Source organism: Buteo buteo, chromosome 7, assembly GCF_964188355.1.
Source record: "Buteo buteo chromosome 7, bButBut1.hap1.1, whole genome shotgun sequence".
Classification (NCBI taxonomy): domain Eukaryota; kingdom Metazoa; phylum Chordata; class Aves; order Accipitriformes; family Accipitridae; genus Buteo; species Buteo buteo.
Window position 1 is genome coordinate 24,383,092 of NC_134177.1, and position 26,678 is coordinate 24,409,769.

Consider the following 26,678-nt stretch of genomic DNA (forward strand, 5'->3'; position numbering starts at 1 on the left):
TGGGGGGACAGCCCCCTCCCCGGTCCCACCGGGGAGTCTGCCGGGGGCGGGCGCGGCGGCGGCGGCCCCTCCCCGGGGCGGTGCCGGTGGCGCGGGCGGCGGCGGCGCGGGGCCATGGTGAAGATCGGCGTCCAGCAGCCGCCGGCGGCCCTCAAGCCGGAGAAGGAGAAGGCGGGGGGCGATGGGGCGGCGGGCACCGTGCTGCTGCCCCCGGGCGCCGTGAGTGCGGGGCGGGCGGGGACGGGCGGGCGGCCGCCGCGGCCCGGGCTGTGCGACCCGGCCCCCGTGGGGGCCGCCGGTGATAGCCCTCTTTGCGCCGGGTCTTCTCCCTTTTCTGCGAAGTTAGAGCTGATGAGAGCAGGAAGGTGCGTGCGCGGGGTCGGGTGTCAGCTTGGAGCTCGCTCCTGTTCGGAGAAGTGCCCAGGGAAAGATAAAAGGGTCCGGTTTGATGGATGTTAGTTCACCTCCTAGAGGGTGCGAAGGCATCTGAAGTTTGGAGAAGTAGGGAGGGGATGGGGCAGGGGAGTTTAGCCATTATGGGGAGCCACCATCCTTAGGCACTGAAGTAAATGTCCAGCGTGGACAAGTGGCGTCAGAACTCATCCCTTTGGTCTAGGTGGTTTTGCCTGGGGCAATGTGATTTGGGATAGATCATTCGTGGGTGGATTTCAAATTCTAACATCTCTGGAGGCTTAGGGTTGGCATGGAGAAGAGGCGAGAGGAACAAAACGGCTGGTGCTGGAGCAGGATGAGAAGCAAGGAGATAAGAGCACGTGCAGCTCTCTAGATGTTTTGCAGTTTTCAGGATGGGAGTTGACATGCTGAAGTTGAATTGCTCTGCTGGCTTCGGGTGATGAGTATCAGAGGGGAACGAGTGCACACGCCTGCAGAGGTTGGGATCCTGCCAGGCGTGAGGTGAATGAAGGCGTTGGGGCATCCCTAGCAGATGCAGAGCATGGCTGGGGCCTTGGGATAGAGTTATGTCGAGTCCCATCCAGATGGCTTGAGTCACGGGCAGGCACTGTCAGGCAGTGCTGGGCATGAAGCAGTGGTGGTATGGCTGGTGCCCCTCTCGAGGAGGGGAAGGTGAAAGGGACACTGTTGTGTTTGGCCAGGAGTTGAGTGTTTCTGAAGTCTCTTGTGCTAGAGAACCCCCTGCTTGCAGGCTCCTCTGTGAGGTTGGACCTGCCCGGGGTAAATACCACACTGCGTAGTGGGAGGGTCTTGTCCAGAGAGGTGGGCCTGACCCACAGCATCAAGTCTGCCTTTTTACAGTGCTTCTGTCTCAGAGCAGGAGACTTAAATGGCAGTTCTGTATTGCTCATAAATGCCTCAGACTGTGCGTGCAGTTTGGCCATTTGATGAACCCTAGTATCTCACTGACTCAAAAAACTATGGAGGAGCTGTGGTTTTGCTCTGTTCCTGCAGCAGTGCAGAGTGTCCCTCCTCATGTGTCTTACCAAGCGAGTGGGAATTACCTGCCCTGGAGAGTTGCTCTGCGGTAGGGGCTTCAGGAGATTGCTCAGTTCTGCAGGCAGTTCAGGGAGTTGCTTATACATCATGCACAGATGTGCTTGCAGCTCTCAGTTGTGCTATCAGTGTCTGGATGTGCTCTGTCTGTCATGATTGCATCTATTACTTTAACACCTAGGAGCTGTACAGAAACCTGTAATGGGGGAATGTGGCCAGCTGTGATCTCTCAGTGATTTCTAGACTTCATCTTTCCTAATTATGAACAAAAGAAGGTGGCAGGTTTCTTCCCACCTTTGATATTCAACCCTGAAAGCTGACTATCACACTGGACTTCTAGCTTATGCTGCCTTTAAACCAGCTTTCCGCAGCTGGAAGTCGGTTGTTCTGCCGATCCTGCATGAGCTTGGGCAGGATCCAGCTCCTTCTCATAAGCACGGTGAGAAAAGGGGTTTAAAAAATAATAAAAAATAAAAGTGACAGAAGCTTATTTCCATCATTAGTGCTGCCAGATCTCAGCAATCAAAATTATTCTGATTCAGGCCCTGCCAGATGAATGAAATTGGCTTAGGTAGCAAATAATACATTTTAGGTTCTTTACATTGCCTTGGGCCTCTCTCTGACTCGTGGGGGGCACAATGTTGTTCTTTTAAGCCCACGTGAACTATAGAGGAACTTAAAAACATGAATTTAGAACAAAGACTCTTCAACAGTCTCTTAATTCCAGCGGATAGGCATGTAAGAAAATCAGCATAAGACCTGTGACAGAAGGGCAGGAGCAGGTTGGGGTGAGTCAGTGCAGCATGAGGGTGTCCAGGGAGCAGCACATCCACTGACAAGAAGGTGGCCTTTTCCTGATGCTGTTTTTCAGAGCATCTATGACACTGGATTCTTTGGTGTAGTTTGTACTTAGCTGGACTGTGGGAGTGTGCTGCTTTGTAAAACTCCCAACCTGTGGGCTTGGTCTTTCCGCAGCCAGGCTTTCTTGCCGTGCTCTCTCTCCTACTGCCAATAATTCTTGTCTGTGTGTGTCTTTCTCTAGCTGCCTCGCAGCAAAATGGCATTGGTGACATGCAAACAAGATGCTCTGCATTCCTTTCCTCTTTGATCTCACAATTTCAATCCCAGTGATAGGAGCCAGAGCTGGGCAATGATTCAGCAGCAGCTTCCGCAGCCTGTGAATTTTGGCAGGTGCTCCGTGAATGCAAAGATGTGGCAGGCAGGAAGATGTCTGTGATGCTAATGTGTCCTGAAAAGTAGTAGGTGAGGAGTCCTGACAGCAAGCTCACATGCGCTGAGCCTTGTTTCTCCCCTGTGCAGCTCAGTTTGGATTGGAAAGAATATGCAGTTTGAACTCTGTCAGAAAAATCCACGTAATTTTGAAGCAATGGCAACATTTTAAGGGCTTATAAAAGAAACAATCTTGTTTTAGGAGCTGGGAGGATATAGCAGCCTCGAGCAGAAGGCAGTTTGAGGTTCAGTCAGTAAAATAATTTGTTGTGTTCATTGGAAAATATTTTTTCAGATGCAAACTAGTATGCAGTGAGTTTTAATTGAACTCCAGATTTACAGTCTGAAATGGAAATAAATACATAAGCTGTGTCTTTAATTGTGCTGGGAAATACGCTCCTTGCATTTGTGATGGACGTCGAAATCCACAGGAATCAAGTAAAACTGATGGCTGGAGCTCTCCAGTCAGAATTTGGTTTGGGTTCTTTTTTTGGTCGATTCCTTGTAAACCCTCTAATACTTGCAGCTAGTTATTCTACAGAGACAGTGTAAGAGCCAGAGGAGAAGGGGTTTCATTAAAATCTGCTTCATGAGATGTAAATGATAAGTATTGGAGGGGAGAGGCACCTCTCATCCCCCTTGCTCTGTATGTAGCAGAGACTGGCTGCTCAGCTGCCCTGGCCAAGGGCTCTGCTAGACACTCCTCCCTGCTGGCCTGGGGTGAATTGTACCTTACAGCAAATGCTGCAGCGCAGACAAGGTGTTTGTGGAGACCGGGATGGTTTGCGCATGATGGGAGGACATCTGTGTGCACTGGAGGTTGCTTTCACAGAAACCTGTTGGTAGAGGAAGCAGAAAGCAAAACCTGTTGTCCTGCATCTGGGAAAGGCTGTGCTGAGATGGCGTGTGCAATTGTGTTTGTCTTCGGCTTGCCAGAAGGATGAACATTGAAGGGAGGGCGATGTCTGCTCAGGCCGTGACTGCTAGGTCTGGCTGGTGGGAGAGAAGGGCTTTATGGGTGAAGCAGGAGGACTGGGAGAGCTCTCTCCATACCTGCAGGCCTGGCAAGCCTGCTGGAAACACTTTGGCAGTGGGTCATAGGCCTGGGGGCTGTGAGGGACTTTCCAGGGTGCATACAATGGTGTCCTGTGGGTGTGACTGATGTTTTTCTGTGGGTTGGTTGCGGTAATACCAGGCTTTGGTTTCGTGCCTTTCATCTTGTCCGCATTCCCCAAGACTTGACAAGACTCTTCCTTTCAGTGGGCTTTGGATCACATCCTTCCTGGTCATATGGAAAAGCTTCCTACAAGGAGCTGCTTGCTGTCTGGTGCTGGATCCGTCCAACCCTTCTGTCTCTGCGTGGTCTCTTTGTAGGCTGCACCTCAGCACGACCATCTGGTGGGGTGCCTCAGCCTCCTGGCTGCAGGGCTGCCGCTCCCTGGGCAGCCAGTGGCAGCTCCTGCCCTGAGCGCTGTTGCCCTGTTTGTACAGAAATAGCAGGGGAAAGCCCTGAAACCCTTGGGGAGTGTATTGCCTGGGCGGGCGGCTGCCTCTCTGGTGCCCGGGAAGCTCTCTTTCCTGTGACTGCCACTGCGAAACTCCCCAGTGAGGAGCAGGTCCACTGTGGATGCAGAGCTCTTAGCAGACAGATAGTGTCTTGCTGCTGGGGGTGTTGCTGTGCTCCCACTCCCCTGCCTTTTCTTGCACTCAGACAAGCATGTGAGCCGTGACTGCTTTGCATCCACCTGAACAAGCCCAAGAGGACATGTGCTTCATGGGAGGTGGCACCAGATCAGAGCAGGACAGGCAGCAATGCTGCTTCTGGTCTTCCCAGAGGTACCGATGCATCATGAGCAGTGATGCTCCAGAGCTGGGCTCCAGCACATGGGGCACGTGGAGAAGCAGTGGCTCTTGCTGGCCATGCAGGCATCTGCCAGCCCTGTAAAGTGGAATCATACCAGCTTGGTAGAAGCTGCTGTGCCAATGAAGGGCTGGGTTTTGTGACTGACTTCCTTGCAGGATGCTGTGAGGAGGAAGACAGATGGCGAGGGAAGGGGATGTGAGGAAAAGTCTTTTAAACAGGCTTTTTTACAAAGCAAGCTGTAAATCCAGAGAGAAAGAGAAAAACTAGCTGGCAGCGATGTGGATTGTTTATGTTTATTGACGTGTTTGCTGGCTTGAGTCCAGGCTTGATGCTACTGAGCTGCGGGTATTTTCACCATGTTGAGGTCTTGATTTAGTGACCTAAACATGGTAGATATTAATTTGAAGAAGCTGCCTCCTCTAACAGAAGGTTCTTCCTGGCCTTTGCCCAACCTTCCCATATCCATGTGGGCTGAAGTGATGACTTCTTTTTGTGTCCTGTATGGAGTCATCAGCTTAAAAAGAAGCATTGCCACTGGTTCTCAGTCCTCTGTGGTTTGGGGATGCCTTGGAAGCAGAGGAAAAGGACTGAATTGGAAAAAACCATCTCCGGACCCTTACAGGATCCGCTCTAGTGAAATACTAGACTTGAGTATCTTACCGGACTCTGGACATGAATATTTGATATTCTAGCTGAGCATGACAAAGGATCTGGCTAAAACTGGTGGGGCGATTAGGAGAGGGAATGACTGTTTCTCGCAAAAATGTTATAAATGTGACTGAATTTGGAAACACAGAGCTCACTGATGAAGGAGATGTAGACTGAAGAGCTGGAGATGGAGAAACTTGAAATGTCTGTCTAGAGGTGTGCATTTTCCCAAAGTTGGGGGAGAGCCAAAGCCAACGCAGCTTTGCATGTAGGTGCTCTCTACGTGGGAAGAACCTTCTGTGTTTACCCCCTTTGGGCACAGCAATTTCTTTGGCAAAACACAGAAAACCAAGAAATACCTTTAAAAAGAAGCAGCTTTAAAGGGTAAAAATGAACCAAACGTAAGTATGAGGTGGAAGCTTTGCTGCAAACGCTGCATGTATTAATACATCCTTGCCCTGCTGTAAGAAGCCCTGTGCTGTGCGGTGATACGCAGAACGCTGGTTTCCACCCTGTCACTGCAGTGTGCTGCTGGCATGGGGGTTCAGGAAGAGGTGGCCTGGCAGGTGTTGTGTCTATGGCTGCTCAGAGGAGGGGAGCTCCTCCACAGCAGAGCGCTGCTTCCAGGTCTGGAGAGCTGGAGCATCTGTGGAGGATGAGTTGTCCTTGTGTGCAGTTTTGCAATTCCTACTTTTGTGCTACCAAATCTTTGCTCATTATTGGGTTTACAGGAGATGGAAAAGGCATTTTCGCTTCTGGATGGGTATTTTCTTCCAAGGTGATGTGTGGGAACCTAGGCATGGGGATTTTGTTCTTTTTTTAATGCCAGTGTTACCATTTGAGGGAGGACAGTGTTGAGGGGGGTTGGGTTTTTTTAACTCATCCCTCTGTACTTGCATTGCAGAGTTGTCTTCCTTGCTGCCATGCCCTACCATTGAAGTCAGTTTGAGCAACGAAGCAGAGAAGGGTAAATTTGCCTCCTCTGTCTTGCTGTTGTTAAACTAGACACTGTTTCTTTGTGGTGAATTTTTGAGTGTAGGACTGACTGTCAGGGTTTTCCTACGCTGCTGCTGGGAGAAGTGTTCTGAAAGGGAGCAGTGACTTCATTTTGTGGTGTGATACTGTGTAAGTCCTGGTTTTCAGGGAACAGGCAAATGTTGTAACCTGAAGTCTGGTTCCTCATTAAGATGCTTCAGCTTGTACTCCAGGAAATGCTGGACTCTGACCCCTCTGCTTGAAGTGAACAGTATGGATTTACAGCTCTGATGCCCCCTCTCCTCTGCAGAGCCAGCAGAAGGCAGTACCCTGGCTGTTCCAGCTTGTAAGCGTCTTGGGCATGGCTATGTCCTCCTCTCTACCAGCCTTTTGAGAATCAGTCACCTCTAGTGAAAGAGTAAGGTGGGACAGCGATGGCTTAATTGGCCACAACCAGATAGCAGTGCTTGGCTTGCCCTAGGTGACATCCAAAATGGCTAATTTGCTCTTGACCATCTCCGCCTGCCTGACTGTAGAAGCTCAGAGCTGGGTGCTGTCGTTTTAAATTGTACGTTTACGTGGACCCCAAAACTATCTGGACATGGAGCTTCCTGCAGGGAAGCAGTGGTTATAGCCCAGCAGCGGTGTTCAAGTGAGTCCTTTGCCCAACTGTTGCTCTGCTCTGGTGCTTCATTAGGATCCAAAGCTGTCACTGATGGTGAACAGCTTCAGGTGAAATCATGTGAAACCTTTTGGTGTGTGTGGAGGTCTTTTCCCTGTCATGTTTTCTGCTTTCAAATACGTTGAGACAGCACCTGATCCTTCACACCTTTTGCAAAAATCTGTCGCTAGCTCTTGGCTTATGCCGAGGATTCCCTGGGCCTCTTGCACAGGTTGGTAGGTATGTTCATTTTCTATTGGAGCAATTGTACATTTTTAGTCCAGGAAAAAGTGAGCGTGTGGCTGTCAGAAAGGAATTCTGTCCAGCTCCTTCCCAAGCACATGGTCCCACTTTCCTGCCACAGGACAGCTTGTCACTTTGGTGGGCAGTCAGGCTTGTGGCTTGCTTCTTCCCAAGCCACATGTGAAGGTGGAAGGAAGCAGACTCTTTGTGGGCAGCTGTTAGCAGCTTCTCTTCACCTGGGAGGAGAAGGAAGACTCAGCTACACGAAGAACAAGCTGAAAGCTTTTGGCCTTTCCTTGCCTTAGTTTATCAATGTTCTTTAATATTTTTGGCATTGGTCAAAGGTCTTTTAAGGAGTCAGGTGTCTGCCCACCTGCATATGTCTTTACCTTTGAATCAAGTCTCTCTTTAACTTTGCCAACCCCTCAATTTAAGAGCTTCCCCTATTCCCAGAGCAGCTGCTGTGCTTCACTCTTGCTTGAGCTGCCTTTTTGTCTTTAATTGCTCTAGATCGGTTTTGAGACCCAATGCCAAAGCTTAACCTTCATTCTTCTGCTGGGGAAAATTCCTATTCTTTTAATGCTACCTTCCACTTCAGGGTTGCAGAAAACCCCTGGCCTTCACTTGGCTGTTCTGATTCCTTCCTTCTCCCAGGTGAGGTCTGCCCAGGTGCTCCAGAGCCTTTTAGCTGTGGTGGTAGAGCTGCCCCGGGGGCAGGGACTGATTTTCCCCATTGTCACACTGAGTGGCTGCAGTTCCTGTTGATATCCGGAAATCAGGCCATTTATCAGACACCGTATTTTGGCAGTCAGGCTGTTAAACACCCAGGTTGGGACATTTTTTGCCTCTATCACAGCTGTTTATTTTCTCTCTGCCTGCCTGTTCAGTGTGACACTCGGGGCTTTAGCTGTGTGCCTGGTAAGAATAGCTGTATTTTTACAGGGGGCTTTGTTGGTTCTGCTAATGCTGTGAATGGTTTTACTCCTGGGAAAGAGGAGAGGGAGGCTGGAAAAACTCCAGCTGGCAGTTGTTGTGCCTCTGCCAAAAAATAAAATAAAAAAAATATGGAAATTAATTCCTCAACCCTGTGCAAAGAGGGAGGAGAAACAGCCCCTTAGTTCCAGAAGAGGATGGAAAAAGGAGACAAGAGGGGGGGGTTATATCTCTCTTGCTGACAGGGGAGAAGGAAAATATGATCACTGAGCACTTAGGAGCTCCCATATGCTAGGCTGTGTTTTTAACATCCTGCTGTCTTTGTCATATAGCAACAAAGCTGGGGGTTTTAATTAGCCAGTGGTTGTTTTTGATATTCTAATTTCCAGTGCTGCGAAGGGACTCCTGAGGCAGGTGGCTTTATTGCTAGTCACGTGCTGTGGTGTCATTTAAAGATGTGATTAGATTCATTTATTGCAGCCTTTTTGCCTTTGGCTGTGATAGTCTCTTAATTACATGCCTTTTTTTTTTTTTTTGCTTCCAGGTGTCTTTGAGTCCAAAAGCCATCAGTTGTGTTCTCTGTGGAAATGCTGCTGTGTGCCCTGCACAAGCACTGCTCAAGTACAGTGTGCAGGGAGTTCAGTTGCCTCGGAAACTGTATGCCATATATATGTGTGTGTGTGTGTGTGTCTCTCTCTCCCCTCCCCAGGCATGCACACGTTATTTTCTTTTCTGACCTAAAGCATTAGAAATGCTCTTCAGCCTGGAAGGACTTTGCTTCCAGGTGACAGGCTCGTTCAGAGGCCTCTCATTGCTAGTGCTGAGCACTGACCCCTGTGACTCTCTGCCAGGGCGATGGCCCAGGCACTGTTTCCCCCTTGGTGTCACTTGGTATTTCTCCTCATTTCACTCCCTTTCCTCCCTCCAAGTGTAACTGCTCTTGAGGACCGGACTCCTTTTTTGTTCATGTGGCAGAGGAGCCTTTTTTGGAGCGTGGGAGATGCTTTGGTGCATGCAAGGATGAACTGCCTTTGCTGCTATGATTTCTCTCTCTCCATTCCTCTCCCCCGTCTTGTCTTTCTTCATCTGCCTTTTCCCTGTGCGCAGTCTCTCAGTTTCCTTCTCCAGAGCTCTAGCTTGGCAAGTGCTCCAGTCTCAAACCCTGGCTGGCCACCTCTGCTTGCTCTGGCCGTCCCTGGGGGCTCTTCACCACCGAGCTCCCCTGGGTCTGAATGCCTAAATACAGGAGTGGTTGTCTCTGGGAGGGGGGTCTGGATCTCTTTGCCCTACAGTTTATCCCACAAACTCTCCAGTGCTTTTTCTCATTCAGAGCAGCAGCAGTAGGTGCTGGCAGTGCCCAGCACCTGCAGGCAGTAGGGATGCTGTCTGTGAGGTGGCTGGATGAGAGGGCTTTGCTTCACGTGCAGGAAGAGCAGCCTGTGCTGGTGAGGACATGGGGGTCGCTATCCTGAGAGGTGACACTCAAAGCCAGGCTCAGCACATCAGAGGAGAGGTCAGTCTGTACCAGCTTACGCCCACTGCAGCAGCAATGCAGTTTTCCAGCAGTCAGCTGTGGGGTTTTTCCATCTGAAGTCAATGGATATGCTGCTATTGCAAGTCCTTAAGTTTTGTAAAGCAGTAACTGATTTTGACTGTGAATATGGGACTTGATGTGCTGGAGGTAGATACTTTGAACTGATTTTTTTTCTTTTCCCATAGTCTATATTGGCCTTTAGTTACCAGAAATGAGTAAACGGCGAGGTTAGTTAGATTTTCTGATGTGGGTTTCTTAGGTTTCGAGCCTGCATCCTTTGAAGAAGCCGTGGCTGCCTGTGGCAGTATCTGTAGTTACGTCAGTGCATCCTCTACATTGAGAGCTCAGGCTGCTGCTCTCTTGAAACAAACAACCTCCCAGAGAGCGATGACATGTTTTGCTGCCTTTCAGACAGTACTCGTCTCCAAACCATGTCCCTTTGAGTATTTACTCTGCATCGCATTTCTCTCCTCACTTGTCAGTCATCAAAATCATATCTGCTATTTTTAGTCTCCCCAAGCTTCTTTGCCTGTTGGGGATGTATATTTAGACACTTGCCAAGCTTTGTCCCCTGTTTGTCAGGCCCTGCTACACCTAAAATGAAAGATTTCAAACCTGTGTGTTTCAGAAATGCAGGAAAAGTGGTTTGTGGAGAACTCAGCTGTTTCCAAAGCTGAAGAAGCAGGAAAAGGGTATGAGCTGAGTCCATCTCTGCCAAGGCGGTGTGCAACTCAGGAGAGAACAAGGCATGATATGACACCTTTAATTTCCTCACTTCTGTAATCTTCAGGAAGACATTGTTGATGAAGAAACGATAGAATCAAATATCTATTTTTCATAACCCTGTACTGTATTCATGAGAAATATCAAAGGCAGCATGTCACTGGGTGTGGTTCGTGCTAGCAGCTCCTACTAGTTTTGTGTGTCCAAAGGCTCAGTGCCGTGAAGCCAGGAGGGTTTGCTCAGCAGTTGGTGCCCTTGGCAGTGCTTGGCAAGCATTGATGGTTTCCCTGCTCTGTCTTACTCTGGCCTTTGGACTTGATTTCCATGCTATGGACTGGACATTGCACCTGTAAAGCACAGCCAGGCTTTTGTCCTCCAGCCCCCTGTAGTAGAGATGTTCCTTAGCCATTCAGTAACAAATAGGGATAACAGGACACCAGCCATTTTCATCATGTCCTCAGCAAGACCTGAAATTCTGAAGAAAATCCACAAAGACTGAATTAGGACTTTTTCTCCTCCCTCAGGCTAATTTCAAGCCTCCTCTGCCAAATGGTCTGTATCATAACTTCATCCTCTCCCATCTAGGTATCTGCTGGCTGTGCTCTGCTCCTGTGCCAGCCTTGCAAGCAGGCAGGGTGCTGAAGCGTAGTGAAGAACCTGTTTTATCCAAGGAAAGGAATTCCTTTTTATATTCCAGTATCTTGTCTGCTGCCAGGCACTGGGCTGAGTGTCTGTGAAGCAATCGTGCCTGCAAACTGGAGCGGAGTCAGCATGTCTGGTTTTCCAGGCTTGCATGCTGGAGCTTCCTCTGTCTCTCACCCAGTGGGATGAAGTATTAGCAGGACAATGCCTGGCGGAAAACCAAGATGCGCAGGCACTCTTCTTGAGAGATGGTTGCTTTCCCCCATTGCCCACGCAGAGGAAGAGTGAGCTGTGCCTTCCCCTCGGGTTGTGCAGGGGAAGGAGCTCTGCCCACGGCTTCTTTCAGTTTTCCCAGTGGAAGGGGAGCCAGCCCAGCCCTTTCTATAGGATCAGCACAGCGGTGGCTTCCGCTGCCTGCACTGGCGCTGGAGCATGTGGTGGTGCCAAGAAATATGGAGCAAAGAAAGGATCATCACATGGGGTGGCAGGGTTTTCCTGCCCTGAAATCGCAGAAGGATACTCCGCAGAGCTGTGGATCTGTCTGTGCATCCTCCTTCTGTGTACATCCATAGCGCCTGGACCATGGGACATCATGCTCTTCTTCCACTGCTGTCACTTCTCTATCTGTTTGTTCATGGAGGAGCAAATGAGTGCTTGTCCTCTGCACCACCCAGAGAGAGGAGGAAGGACCTTATGTTGATTTTTGTGTAAAATATGCCCATCTGTTGGAATATCATGTTTAAAATGATAACAGAAGGAAAGCCCATTTGCTGAACTGAAATACCTGTCCCTGCCTCTTCCCAGGGATGGTTTTGACACCAGCTTTTGCCATTTCTCTTTGCCAAAAAACCCCATAGTTGTTTGAGGCAGAGAATTAGTAGGATGGCTTGTTGCAAGAAAAGTATCTGGTTAATGAATTCTTATGGAATATTGTTAAACATCTGGTGAACGTACAGCATTTTTGTGTGTTAATATTTTGATTTTTTTGTCTTCAGTGGAAATGCATGTCTCGAAGGTGTGATCTGCTCTTCAGGAGAACCCTGCTGCCGAGTTTAATTCTTTTCCCCACCACCAAAATTCATGGAGACCAGCAATGCTGCCAAATCTGCAGAGTCTGCCATGCGGCATGAGCATGGTGCATGGTTTGGTTTGCTGGTTTGTCCTGGTGTCTTTCTGGCATGGATGGCTTTCCTGCAGCTTGCTGCTGGGACTGCCTGGTTCTCTTTATGATAAGGTTAGCTTAGGGGAAAACTGCTCCCTTGCTGGAGAGCCAGGTGTTCCTATGGCAAGAACTGATGGAAATCAGCTGCAATGGATTGCCCATTTTTTAAAATACCCATATTTCTACTTCAGGGAGTGGCGGTCCTGTGGGAAGGAGGTACATTGTGGCATGAGCAGTGCAGCAGGCTGTGGAAGAAGCTTCTTGGATTTTTCCAGCCTGGTAAAGATTTGTTATCCTGGGTGAAATGCTGCTAAAGCAGGTTGCGCACTGCACCGTCCACAGGCTGTCAGCACTGAGAATGCCTCCAGCCTGAAGCCGAGGTGCCAGCTGGCATGTAGTTGCTTTTAAATTGTAATTCATTCACAGTGACAAAGGCTGATGGCCTTTCAATCTGCTGGGCTGGGGGATGGAGATGCATATTTTAGTGACGGTTTGCGCAGGTGATTTTTATGCAATATTTTGCAGGACTGTGGTTAATTGTTCCCCTTGGCCTGCCTGGCAGCATTTTTAACCTCACTGCCTTAATCCCCGCTCCATCAGAATGGTTGCTGCTGAGTTTTTCTTTCCCTGCTCAGAATTTGAGGGTTTTTTTAATTTTTCCTGGTGTTTTGTAACTTCTCCTAGGGCAAAGCTCTCCTTCACTTCCCCTACCTTCTCCCAAGATGCAAAATGCAGGTGTTTTTCCTGAAGCCATTGAATGCTTTGTAGGGAGCTGAACTCATGTCCTTTGGCAGTGAGAGGTGGGATGTCTCACTGTGTCTTTGGCTGTGCAAAGAGCACAGAGCTGCTTTAGCAAATAGCAAACCAGCAAGGGCTTATTTGCCCCTCCCTACCATTCTTCAAACACAGGTGTTTTTTTTTACTGGGAGTATTTGTTTTCCTCTTTGAGTCACTGTGTCCTTCTGAACCCTCTCCCCAAGCTTTCCATGGGGTTAGCACTTGCAGCTCACTGAGGAAGCGAGCAGTGCATTATCCATCATGGGAACCTGGCACCTTTCGGATGTAATTCGCTTGTGGAGCATTAAACATTTTCTCAGCCTTGCTTCAGTGTCAGTAGCAGGAGATCTTTTCATTCCTCTTCACCCCCACTGTCTGCACTCTTTCTCTGATGACATGTATCTGGAGAAATCTGTTTTTGTGATACACTTGACATGCAGCATGACTCTCCTGTCCTACCAGTTCATGTCAGAGAGCCTTTAAACTTCCTCTAGTAATGTGACTTTTTTTTTTTTTTGTGTGTGGCTTCTCACAGTTGCTACCCCTTGTCTGCAGGAGGAGAGACAAGGAAAGATTGAAAGTGAACTTAAAATGTGGTATTCTTCAGTTTGCTCATCCCTTTCTTTGCTGGAGGAGCAGCAACAAACTGGTTACACTGATCCTTCAGTGTAGAGAGCTGGCGGTGAACAGAGGTGCTGTGGATCTTTCAACAGCTGGGATGAAGGAGAAATAAATATAGATTAGTTTCTCCTGGAGGTGTGCTGGAATTGTAGCTCTCCCAAAGCAATTTGGTCTTTGCAATTATCAGTCTGTATGTGGCCAGAAAAGAAAAAGTCAATGGCTAGAGCAGTCCTCGTTGGCTGGGTGTGGAGCAGGTAGCAAAGGGGTTGCAGGACCCTGGCTCTGCCCCTGTTCTGTACCTCAATGGAGCTCAGGTGCCGGGAAGGTGGAGGGGATCCCTGCCTGGTGGGCTCCCCATGGGTGCCCCAGGGATGGTGGGGTGCTCTAGCCTCAGGGCAGGAGCGACCTGATACCTCCAAGCCTGGGGCTGAACTGCTGCTCTCACGAGGGCAGCTCCATGGCAGGGAAAGGGGAAAGAGGTGTTTGCTGCCAGCTCTGCTGGGCAGAGCTGATCACATACCACCAGAGGGTGGCAGGGACCCAGGGTCATCTCCCCGTGGGCCTTCAGCACCTGCACCACCCTGCAGGTTTTGGCCATGTTACCCTGGAGAAACATCTCTTTAAAAAGAGATGAATCTTAGAAATGAGAGGCTGTTGTTTGCTTTTAAAACTGTTCCTCCAGTTCATACTGGTCTCTGGCTAGCTGTGGAGAGTGTCTTTCTAATCAAACACGTCCGATCATGTACTGCACAGAGGGAGTTAATCTGCGTGAGTCCTCCCTGGCGCCTCTCTCCCCTGCCTGCCTGCTCAACTGAGGGCAGCTTTCAGCTCTTCTGTGTGGAAACTGGGGCATCTCTGAACCGGCTTCTTTCATCTGCTGCTGAAAGGCCTTACATCCTCCTGCTTAGCATTTTGGAGGGTTATTTTTGTAGTAAAACCAAGAACATCGTAGGCTGGGATGAGTGGTCCCCAGGAGGTAACCCTGCCTTTGCACTGCCCTCCTTTTTGAGGGCTGTAACAAGGTGAGCTGCTACTGTCTAGAGAGATTGGGTAGTGCTCAAAAACGGCGAGTATGTTTTCTTTTGATGCTCTGACCATATTCCTGGAAGGTATGTGGGAATCTTCTTGAAAATGAAGTTGAGATCAACACAGTTGTTTGGGTAGGCTCACCCCAGCACAGCCAGGAGGTATCTCTCTGAGACCAGTAATTTCCACCTCAAAAATTTCCCCTGAAAAATTCTGCTAGAGTGGTAGCATTTTAGCAAAAATTTTTGAGTATAGATACATAAATGCTGTTACATTTAGTAGCCAGGAACTGTTAGTTTCTGATTTCCTTTTTTTCAGTTGCTCCTTACTGCTGAAACAAAGCTTGACTTTGTTCTGAGCAGTTGGTGGGAAGCAGAGTATACATATATGTGTGTATGTTCACATACACTTTTTTTTTTAATATATTTTATATATTATATAAAAAAATATATGTTTGGGGGGGTGGGAGAGCAAAATGCACAAGAAGTGTTTTATTCATGCTGTCAGAAGTGAAGTAACTTCTCAGGACGGTGCCTGCCTTCTTCAGTTGCACACCGCAAACCTGTGCACAGCCTTTGCATAAAATACAGTTGATTTTCTGATCCCTTGCAGTGGCAGCTGGCAGATACTCTTGTTTTTGTCTCGCAGGAGGAGCCAGGTCCCACGGTGCAGGGCAGGAGGTCATCGCTCAGCGGGGTGTGCTACCTGACCATGGGTCTCCTTGTACTGCTCCTGGGCTTGGTCTTTGCATCGATGTATGTGTACAGATACTTCTTCATCACCCAGGTAGGGGCAAGTTGGGAAGGACTGCTGGCTCTTCAGCTGGAGCAGGCAGACAAGCCGCTTCAGCCTTTGAAAGAGATGGTGCTGTTCTTTATTGCTTTGCACTGCGGTAACTTGGGAGCCAGTCCTCTGGGCACTGCAGTCAAGGCATGTCTTAAGTGGTGGGCTCAGGCTCACCTCCGTCCCGACTGCTAGGAAGGGCCTTCTAGAAACCCTCCTTTTGCCCTCCCTTGTGGCTTTGTTTTGACTTTTTTTTTTTTAACTCCATAAAAATATTCTGCCAGTTCTACCTTTTAAACCCAACGTCACTGCTGTCAGAGGTAGGGCAGTCTGAAAGCATGGCTTATTGTGAGGGGAGAGCAGGGAGGTACAGGCAAGGGAACAACTTTTTGCAGTAGGTTTTTTAGGCCATAGCACAGCAAAACTGTGTAGGTGTAACAAAAATAGGTACCACTATTGATAAAGTAGGCAGAGAAGTGAAAAGCAAGTGGGAGATGGTATGGAAGGTGAGCCCTCGACGTCCATTACATTCAGCACCTTTTCTTCCACATAGTCTTTGCAAAGCTTGGCCTAGCTGAGGTGCTGGGCTGGCAGCATTGTGGTGACTCAGAGCATAGGGAATGAGACAGGGCAGAGCTGCTTTTTAAGGAGGAAACTGCTGAGCTCTGTGGCTTGCTGAGTGTTTTGCCAAGAAACCCCAGAGCATCAATTTGCACTGAAGCCTTCGTTCTGCTGCAGAACAGCTATTAGTGAATGAGTTCTCCCAAGACCACTGGCTGCCTTCCTCTCTGCAGCCAACATTTAGCCACTCAGCAATATAGTCTTTTTATACACTCCCTTGCTTCATAAATTTTCTTGCTTTCAAATTAATTTGCAATCTTTGTTTTAAGATACATCAGTGCTTTATTACCCTCTGTCGTGGTTTAAGCCCGCCCGGTAACAAATCACGACGCAGCCGCTCGCTCGCTCACTCCCCCCTGCCCCTCCCCGCCCCCGCCCCCGGCGGGATGAGGAGAAAACACAAAGGCAGGGTCGCGGGTGGAGGTGAGGACTGGGAGGGATCACTCGCCACTTATGGTCACGGGCAAGAGACAGGCTCAGCTCGGGGAAGAGACCAGATCGATTTAATGTGCTCCCAGTCGAACCGGAACGAGGACCCTGGGAAGGGCACCCGAACCTTAGAACACCTTCCCCCCAGCCCTCCCTCCTTCCCGCCTCAGCTCCCCTCCCGGTTCTCTCCGCCTCCTCCCCCCGGCGGCGCAGGGCAACAGGGGATGGGGTCAGCTCGCCACCCCGGGTCTCTGCCGCTCCTTCCTCCTCACTCAGGGGGAGGAGGACTCCTCGCTCCTCCCCTGCTCCACCGCGGGGTCCCCCCGTGTTCTCCCCGAGGCGCTACCACCGTCACCGACGGGCTCGGCCTGGGCCAGAGGCGGGTCCGGCCTGCAGCCGGCGGAGCTTCCAGCAGCTGCCAGCGGGAGGCGGCCCGGACGACCCTCCCCCGCCAACAAACAAAAAAAACCCGCACCACACAAACCCATAACACCCGAGCTCATTTATACCTGATCTGGAAACCCTGTGGCAACCGTAGGGCTGCTCAACCCTCCCCCACACCGCTGTGATAGTGTGATGGCGCCCTGTTGCAGGGCTTTTGGTGTATACACTTCCTTATGAGATGAAGCTGCTGACACTGAGGAAGGTTGTTAACTGGGTTATGGCCTGCATTCAGTCCATCACCCAGTCAGTATCTACCATTGGTGTGTGCTGAATGGCACTGGGAAATGCACGCTGGTACATTTGGGGCCACCTGTTGTCACCCCAACTGCCTGCCTGGGATACCAAATGACAGCTCATACCCAATTACACAGCAAAGCCCACTCAATGTGGTCAGAGATGCTTTGGAGACCGAGGGAACGGGGCCTTTATGTCTCAGTCTCCAATGGCTGCAGTTCGTCCCTGTGATCCTCCTGCTCAAACTTGATTTCTCACCATGCGTTAGCTCTCTTGCCCATACCTTGTGCTTCTGGAGCCCTGGAGAGCAGCAGCTCCTGTTTTGCTGTGAGGTGAAGCTCCTTTGTTTTGGTGCATTTTCCATATCCAAGCTAGAAGTGCCTTTAGAAATGATGCTCTGCTTGCCCCAAGCCTATATGCCTTATGTAGAAAAATGCAGTTACTGGAAGCCATGTCTATGGATGGATGTGAACAGCCTGGTTATAAAATTTAAGGCAGTCAGTTTGCCTTTCTGAATTCCTCCTCGTGAAATCCCACAGGAAATCCTTTATTCCCTTTGGACCCGTCTAGCAGGAGGGGAGACGTGGTCATTTCACAAGGGTGTTTTTCATTATGTCTTCATCAAGAACATTTTCTGGTAAAAAGACTGATCGTGAAATATATTCAAGCATCTGTTTGAAAAGAGTTTTTTTACACAGTACGGGTACATTTCTTCCCATGTTTGCTGTAGCTGTTAATGGGGTGTGGGGTGTATGAGTGTTGTACCTCCACCTGGATCTCGTCCCTGCAGCTGCCCCGCGAGAGTGTGTTTCACTGCGGCGTCCTTTATGAAGACTCGCTGTATTCGCCATTCAAAGGGCAGCTGGAGTTGCACGAAGATGTCAAGATTTACATTGAGGAGAACTACGAGCAAATCAGTGTCCCAGTGCCCCAGTTTGGCGGGAGCGACCCTGCGGATATCATCCACGATTTCCAGCGAGTAAGGAGCTCTTGGGGCCTTTGGGGGCGTAGCACGGGACTGAGCTGGGGTGCACCAGCAAGGTGCTCATGTCGCATATGTATACGATGATCTTGTTAACTGAGCTGTCCTCCTTCCCAAGGCCCTCTCTGAGATTTTCCAACATGCTCGTCTTGCTTGGTAGGGAGGTCCTTGGACAAGTTTGTTGCTTAAAGCAATTTCCTGTCTTCCCTGAATTTCCTCTTTTCACCCATCTTCCCAGCCATGTTTCATTGCAAAGAGCTCAATTCCTAAATTTCTCTGCCTGGAATGCAGGGTCTGACAGCTTATCATGACATAACGCTGGATAAGTGCTACGTTATCGAGCTGAACACCACTATTGTGATGCCTCCTCGCAACCTGTGGGAGCTGCTGGTTAACGTGAAGGTACAGCTGCAATCCTGTTTATTTTGCATGCTTTTCTTCAGTTGGCTCCTGAGTGCCAGCTAGAATCTCATGGGAAACCAAAACTGCTGTGTCTGTGGAAGTAAGCCTTGGCCCTGACAGAGCTGAGCCTTCACGTAGAGCAAGGGCTTCAGGGGGTTTAGCTGAAATATTAATTTTGCAGGCAGCACAGTAGCACTGGCATGATGGATCAGCCTGACCAGGGTGATGCAGAGAAGCAGCAGATTCCTTCCCTCTGGTTTTTACTGATAATAGGAATCAAGGAAAAAAAGAAAAATTTCCCTCCTTCCACTCTTGCCTTGGTTACTGCTGCAGTTTGCCATTTGCAAAGCTTTGTCACCCTTTGGGGGTGGAATCTGTGCTGCCCTCCCCACAGTGTTGCAGGTTGCAACACCGGACTTGGGCTCATGCAGTTTTGCTCACAGCAGGCATTAATTGGGTTTAGTACCAGCAAGGTTTGTTCAGTTCAGAAGCCTGTACCACAATTGCAGTGACTGGAAACAGTCGTCTTAAAATAGAGTGCTATTTAATCTTAGCAGCAGGAAAAAAACCCAGACTGCAGAAGGTGCATATCTATCTCAGTCTTTTGCAGGTAAAGCAAAGCACTGAGCCTGGGTCTCTGACTCCCTTCTGTGATGGTCTGTTTAAAAGAAAAGGAAAAAACCCCTAACAATCTAACTCTTTCTCTTTCTTAAATTCTATTTGCTCACTTGCTGCTACATGCAGCGTGATGAACTTTGTAGGGGTTAAGCTCAGAGGCAAAAAGTTGTGCCTTGAGAGATGCCTGATCTCCAGTCCTTGTCAAACTCCCAGTTTGTTTCCTAGCTGTCCTTGCAATTTCTTGCACTGTGACCATCTGGCAAATGTGCTGGGAACCCTGCTGAGGTAGAACACGTATTACTTACAACTCGCTCCAAACCAGCCACAGCTTCTCACCATGGCAGGTGACCAGGCCCTGGGGCAGAGGGAAATGGAAAAGGCAAGACGGTACAACCTGACAGCAGAGCCCCAGAAAAAAACCTGAGAGATTGGGAATGCTGGTCACATCCTAAAATAACAGATATAAACTCACAGTCAATGAAAATGATGCTTTGTCTTTATCAGAAATTGAATTTAAAAAGGGGATAAAAATACAATTAAAATGGTCTTACGTGTTTTATTCTTTAAAGGGAGTACAAAGCAGATATGGGTTTAAATAACTTTCTGATCATTGGGATGGGTAAATGTCTAATCTGTCTGTGGAGGTTTTAACATGCACCTTAGAGACATTGTTTTTAAGTGTTTAGTTTGGTCTTGAGCTCAGAAAAAGTTTATCACCATGAGGACAGTGAAGCAGTGGAACAGGTCGCCCATGGAAGTTGTGCTGCCTCCTTGAAATCCTTAAAGGTTTTCAAGACTAGACTGGGTAAAGCCCTGAGGTCCCTCCCCAGCTGAATTAGCCTGTGAACCCATGATCTTAATGTCCACAGGTAGGGCCTTACTCGTGGCCTGTGTCAGGTAGAGAGGGCAAATTTCTTCCTGCTGCAGGGACCTTCATCACCTGATGACTTGCCCCCATGCTTAGAAGTGCTCCTGTTTGGATGCTGCATTGGTCCTTGGACTTGGAGACTTTTGCCTTCCCTGCATCTCTGAATCCAGTCAAGTCCCTAACAAATGAGACTAATTTCCAGCTGAAAGTTTACTTTTGAAGATGTTCAGTGGTTTCAGTCCTGTTTCTAGGACCAAACCTTAGTCCAGCAAATAACGCCAGCGGTTTGCTCCAGCAGACTGTGGCAGCACAGGGAGTCAGTGAACCTCCTTTGCACTTTTCTCCCCAGCCAGCCTGGTGCTGAGGTGCCCCATTGCAGTGTGGCTGTCACGTGTCCTATGCCTGCTCTGCAATCCTTGCTGTGTGCAGGCATGGCTGTGCCAGACCCTCCTCACGTCTTGGCCCTGCTGTCACCATGTATGCATTACCAGGCCTCTTGTGTCTGTTTTTTTTGCCTGTAAATGGCAGCTCTGCCCCTTCTTGCAGGCTATATTCTGTATAGGTGTGACAGTTTAGTGAACAGGGCTGCATAAGTATCTGAGAGAAAAGGATGGAGGGATGCTCCCCTCATGCAGCAGCAGGAAATTGGAGATGACCCAGTTAAATGACGGACAATCCACACCTTATGCAGAACACAAAATGCTCAAAGCTTTAGTTTTCTTAAAACTCTTGGTGGAGAATTGAAGGTATTGTCCTTGTTGCACAGTCCTGTGATGGAGGAGTGATTATCCCTGACTACTTCAGGTGTCACAGCTATTTAAATCTAAAACAATGAAGAAACTGGATTGTGTGCATGTGTCTGTCTCTCTAAGCCCTCTCAACAGTTCAAGGATATGGCAAATCCTGAGCCCCAGCCCCAAGTGTTAACATGATAGCTCCTGCCAGTAACTGCACATATTGCATGCCCTCTCCTGCACTCTCCCACTGAGAATCAATAACTGAATTTCTTGCAGAACTGTTGTGTTAGTGTAGTACAAACTTCCACTAATAGTCTAGTCCTCCAGCATTAGAGGAGAGCTTTATCGATCCAGCAGGCTATGCCAGCCCAACAGCATGGCATGAAGTTAAGACAGCGTGTTTCCAGGTACATCTCTATGGAGATAACCAGCCCTGTGGTGGAAACTGAAGAGGTGGTATTTGAAATTGTGCTGTTGTTGCTTGCTTTTCCTCTTGTTTACATTTATATTGGACCCAGGATCTGCTGGTTCTTTTATTTCTTTGTCTCTTCTTAAGCGAAAGGGGCCAGAAGTGAGTCTTTGCTTCACGGCCTAGTTAGCATCTAGTCTGCTCAGAAGTGCCCCCCCAGCCCAAGGTGTCCTTGTTACACAGCTGCTTATTGCCACAGTGGTGCCCAGACAGCTGCGAGATGCCCTGAGCTTCCAGGGATCAGCTTGCAGAGAGTCTTCAGTGCCAAGCAGATCTCTTTCCTGCAGGGGAAGAGGTGGCCTCCATCCCCAGGGCGCTCCCAGGTACCCCATTTTCTCTCTCCCCATTTTTTCCAGCCCCTGGTTACTTTCTGCCATGTCCCCCCACCAGGCACCGCACTCATCACCCTGGTCTTCACAGCGGCCTCCACCCCAACAGCAGGGAGCTTATGTGTGCTGCTTTGCCTCAGCTTGGTCCCTGGCGTGAGCTGCCTTCCTGTACTGCCCCAGAGTCACTGAATTATGTTGCTGGGTGATGCAAGTGTGCCGAGAGCTCTCTTTCCCCTGACTGCCTAGCGCTATCATGCAGCGCGGTGTTTCTGAATGTGGTGTCCATCTCTAGTCCCTGTTCCTGTGGGCTATAAGGGCAGGAGATCACCGTGGCTGTGCTGAATGGACCAAGGAGGAGGGGGAAATGTGAAAAACTCAGGAAACTGTTGGAATCTGAGCAGGGCTGGCATTTTTGGTTTTTGCCTTTTGAAGTAAGTGTAAAATCCACATTTTCAGTGGAGTTCCTGGCATTTTGGTTGAGCCTTGATCCCTCTCCAGATGGGTTTGTTGTGCTCTCAGAGTTACAGCTTCACACACCCTCCTTTAAAACTGGGGTTAGTTTATAACAGGGTTGATCCTATGTTGGCTTAATCCCCTATGTGAACATTCAATTCTTGGATCTAATTTGTTTTGTGTGCCCTGTGCTAGTAGCATGAGACAGTTTACTGCAAGGACAGGGAAGCATGTTAACTGGCCTCAGTAAGTGGAGCTTGAGCCTTCAAACAGTGAATTTTCTGCAGTTTGGCTGTTCTTGGTGCTCTGTGTGAGACAGTTCTGTTCAAGGAGGAGATCATGGCACCACTTCTGCTTTATTTTGGTGGAAACTGTGTCGTTTCAGAAAGGGACATACCTGCCTCAGACATACATAATCCAGGAGGAGATGATCGCGACTGAGCATGTCAGTGACATGGAGCAGCTTGGCTCCTTCATCTACCGTCTCTGCAGTGGCAAGGAGACTTACAGGCTGAAGCGGAGGAGTGCGAGGAGACGTAAGAGCCTTGCTGTGTTCAGCTGTCCTAACTCGCTTTACCCCCACATCACAATCATTATTTCTGCTGTTACAGCCATGCTGGCCTCTTCATGACAAGAGGGGAGGTTTCACTGTGGGTGTAAGCACACAGGAGATCTCTTGAAGTGTTTCGCATCTCATTAATCTAAACCCAAATACGGGATGCTGCTGCTGTAAATGGGTTCAGGCTGCTGTGTTTCTATCATCTATCAGCCTAACAGAAACATTAAGAAAATGGTTAGGGGACCCAGCAATTCATTTACACGTGGGCTCATGAGGCTGAACTAATAGCAGTGCTGTTGGGAACGGTTTGGAAAATATTCCTAATGGAAACGCCCACTTCAGTGGTAACTATTCAGAGCAGATTAGATCTGCAAATTGCCTTTATTTAATAAAGTTCCTAATAATATGGGAAAAGTTGTGAAGATAGAACATTTGACTACCCTAGAATGATTTCATGAAAATCAGCAATATGTATCTTATATACCTTAATATATCCTTATATACCCTTAATTTCAGTATTTGTATTTATTTGTTTTTAGATACTGGTGTACTTAAAGGCTCACCTGAAACATGAACCTATAGTCAGTTTGGGTTTGGATCTCTGGGGAAGCTGCAGGGTGCTGATAGCATTTGGGTGCAGAAGTCACCATGGCTGTAGTTCGTGGTTGCTTTCCCAACAGGATCTGCACAATTGTGCGTGGGGCTGCTGGCACACTGGTTGCTGCTCTTGTGGAGCCCTGGCATGGTCCTGTTCGTCAGCAGGGCACCACTGGGTTTGCTGTAAGAGGGGAGTAGCTGCCTGGCAGAGCTGCCCAGAGTTGAGGTCTTGCAGTTTAAGGGCATGGGCAGCATTACTTGTTTCCCAGAGAGGCTGAGGCCATAGCAGGATCAGTGCATGCAGAGATACAAACTGCCAGAGGAGTGGTGATTTTAAGCCCTCCTTGGCTGCGTTCAGAGCTGTGCTCTGTACCAGCCTGTGACTTCTGCTGGTTTCGTGAGGCTTTCTGGTCTCTGAGTTAACACTGAGATGCTGTCAGCTGAAACCAGCTGTTTCCAGGCAGCTCCCCCAGCTCATGACAGCTCTTACTGCAGGACCATGGCCTAGAGAATATGGCTATTCTTCCAAAGACCAGATTATGCTGCTTTTGATATGGGCTATGTTGTTGCCGCATTTCAGTGTTCTGCTGTTGCGTCTCATCTGCTTTCCTTCCCCACTTGCTGCAGCTCTTATAGATTATCATTTGTTGAATTTCCCCTCTCCTCTCTTTCAATTACTTCTAGGTATCAGTCGACGCGAGGCTGGAAACTGTCATCATATTCGTCACTTTGAAAACACTTTTGTGGTTGAAAGTGTTATCTGCAAAAAGTCATGAAGCCACTCTCCAGATGTAACCTTCCTTGGCTTTGCTTCCATACACATGCACACCCATGCTCTCAGCCCTCTCTTTAGACATAGTAATCTGTCTTGCTTTTTTTTACTCCCCTGCTTGTGCAGCTCTAACCTCTTGGGCCTATTATGGCCTCACAGTGGATTCTTTTCTCTCCCTGCTACCTACCTGAGACATTTGCTGGGCTTAAATTTACACAGTGGTCAAAGATAACCTGGTAGTAGATGCAGCTTCTCCCACACCACAGGATGGAAATCTCTTTTGGAAGCCGCTTTAGGGTTGAAGAGGTGGCTGAGAAATAGGAGTGCTGAAAATAGGTACTCTTTTCCTGGCTGAGCGATTTCAGGCTGGTACAGTGCTTTGGGGCTGCCTTGGCACCAGGACAGAAGGTGTATGCACAAGAGGGGAGGGTTACCATTTTGATGCTGATGTAATGACCAAATATACATAACCAGATGCGCTTAAGAAAAGAAGAGTTGTGAGGCTACAGACAGGGTGGTTCAGAAAGCTCAGCAGAAGGAGGGTTTCTGCCCAAACCATGCTGTGGTGGTCCCAGCTTGCTCTGTGCTGTCTCCCTGAAGACCAGATTTCAAACATTGAAAGCAACCACTATGTGGGGTTTTTTAATGACGGGCTCCTGGATTCACCCCTCATCACATCTCCTCCTGAATGTGGCATGGCTCAGCATGACCCACTGAGCAATGCAGGGTATCCTGATGGGTGTTCAGGGTGGGTAGGAGGCCAGGGCAATCAGGTGGGCTGGGAATGGCACAGCACATCCCTGCTCCATGACCACAAAACAGAGGGTGAAGTGCAAGGCTGTGTACCCTTTAACACACAGTTGCAGCGGCTGTGGATCCAGGGCAGATCTGCTGTCACTTTGCTCAAGTAAATAAAGAGGTGAATCTTTGATGCAAGGTGCCAAAGCTCCACTGATGTCCCATCTATAGGCTGTGGCTGTGAGTGGAGCCGGGTGGTTTACTCCAGCCTTGTGTCTGTCCTGGCCAGCTTTGCTTGCTTGGGAAGATGAGTTATGTTCACATGGGGTCTGCCTTCCTGAGTTGTTGAGATTCCATCTGCGTGCAGATAGGGTGCCATGCCTACGTACAAAGTGCTATCAGCAGCAGAACTGGTAGTTACTGGCAAGTGTGGAAGCAGAATTTTTTTTTTTTAACAGAGCGTGTATTCTTGTATAACTCCTCTGATGAAAGCTGTTTTGATAGTAACTACTGTAGTCCAGCCATGTATCACATTATCTGCAGGCACCATTGTAGTACAGATATTGATACAAGACAAGATTCAGCTGATCAATATACTGCAGAGAAATTGTGTGAATGAAACTGCATTTCTATTGATAATCAGACAGAAGAATTGCAGAGTAATTAAATATTCTTCCCTCTGTTCTGTAAATATAGTTAAAGCCAATTAGGTTCTTGAAATGCAGGCAATTTTTTAGCTTGAAAGAATGGGGTGAGTTTCAACTTGGCACATTCTTGCTAATTGGTTTCCAGCAAATCTGGACCTGTTCACCATCTGTTGAAATGAGCTTGTTGTTTTAGAAGAGGAAGGATAAAATAAGTGCAAGTATAATCATTAACTCAGCGGAACCAAAAAAAGGGAATATATTTTAGAATAAAACTTTTAAGTAATAATACTGGGAGTTAATTATGTGAAAACAAAATGGGATCTCAAAATGGTCATGTAATGCAATAGGAATTAGTATGTTCTTAGAGGCTGAGAATTTCTTTTTTATATAAAAAATGGTCAGCTATAAACATTAAGTTTCAATGAGTAAAGGAGGACACTTTGGTTTCATTCTGCTTTAAGCCTGATGTAAAATGAAGAATTATGTGCACTTCATGCAGTTTAGTAAGGAAATTTCCCACTGCCAGAGGGGTATTTGCTTTTCTAGTGTTGTGTTTTTCCAACGATAACTTGCTGCTAGCCCTAACCTTTCATTGTGGAGTGGATGACAAGAAGTGGGTCAGAGAATTGGTTCGCTTAATGGAAGTGCCACAAACTGGTAAATTTAAGCCCCACATTTCTCTTCATTTCTAGGAACATAAGCTTGCACTCAGGTGAGCATTACAGACCTTTTTCCCCTTCCTTCTTATTCTGCATGAATTAACTAGTCATTGAATATGCTAACTCCGTGCAATCCCGCAGCTGTAAGGACAAGCCTTGGTTCTTTAAGGTGAACTAATGTGGTCAGTGTTTCATAGGATGAGAATGCGTTTGTCTAGAAAGAAAACATAAGATGCTTTGTATATTTTGTCTGGTAGGACTCTTACTTCTTAGGAAAAATCCATGGGATAATAAAATCTTTTACCTCTGATCTGTAAAGTGTGTGTTTGTTTGGAATGAAAAGCACATGCCCTCCATGAAGCTGTTGCTTGTCAACAGCCAGATCGCCCTGGAGGGGCTGGCCTGGAGGCATCTTAGAGCCAGGCTGTGGGAAGATGCTGCAGTGTGGAGGCCCGTCCTCATGGTGATGGGAGAGCTGCGTGGGGACATGGTTGAGCCACCTGCTGTGGAGCCTGCCTGTGCCTGCAGGCTCTGCAGGGCTTTTCCCCTGTCCTTGCACTTCCCTGGGAGACCCAAGGGTAGCCCATGGTGGGGAAGTTGCTGCCAAACTGAGGTCCGTGAAGCAGCAAGATACCTCTGCAGCTTGGGTGGCTAGTGGGTGTCTGATCTTCATGGTCAGCCTTGCTTCTCCAGCTGCCTGACTTCTAAGTAAAAATTTGTCTGCAAGTGGCCTAAGCCTGCTGTTGCCTTTTGGGCTAGCTCTGCAGTGCAGGCCATGGGAGGGCTTCCCTCCTCGCTCCATGCAGCAATGTGGGTGCCTTAGTGCTC

The 26,678-nt window shown here is 48.6% G+C and overlaps 1 protein-coding gene across 1 annotated transcript; it reads left to right on the forward strand.

Moving 5' to 3' along the window:
- On the forward strand, positions 1-26,154 carry ITM2C (integral membrane protein 2C). The gene is made up of 6 exons (XM_075031941.1): positions 1-219; positions 15,158-15,295; positions 17,811-17,999; positions 18,294-18,404; positions 22,264-22,414; positions 23,719-26,154. Exons 1-6 carry the CDS (start codon positions 115-117, stop codon positions 23,808-23,810), a joined length of 786 nt encoding a protein of 261 aa, XP_074888042.1. The 5' UTR covers positions 1-114; the 3' UTR covers positions 23,811-26,154.
- Positions 26,155-26,678: the final 524 nt, after the last annotated feature.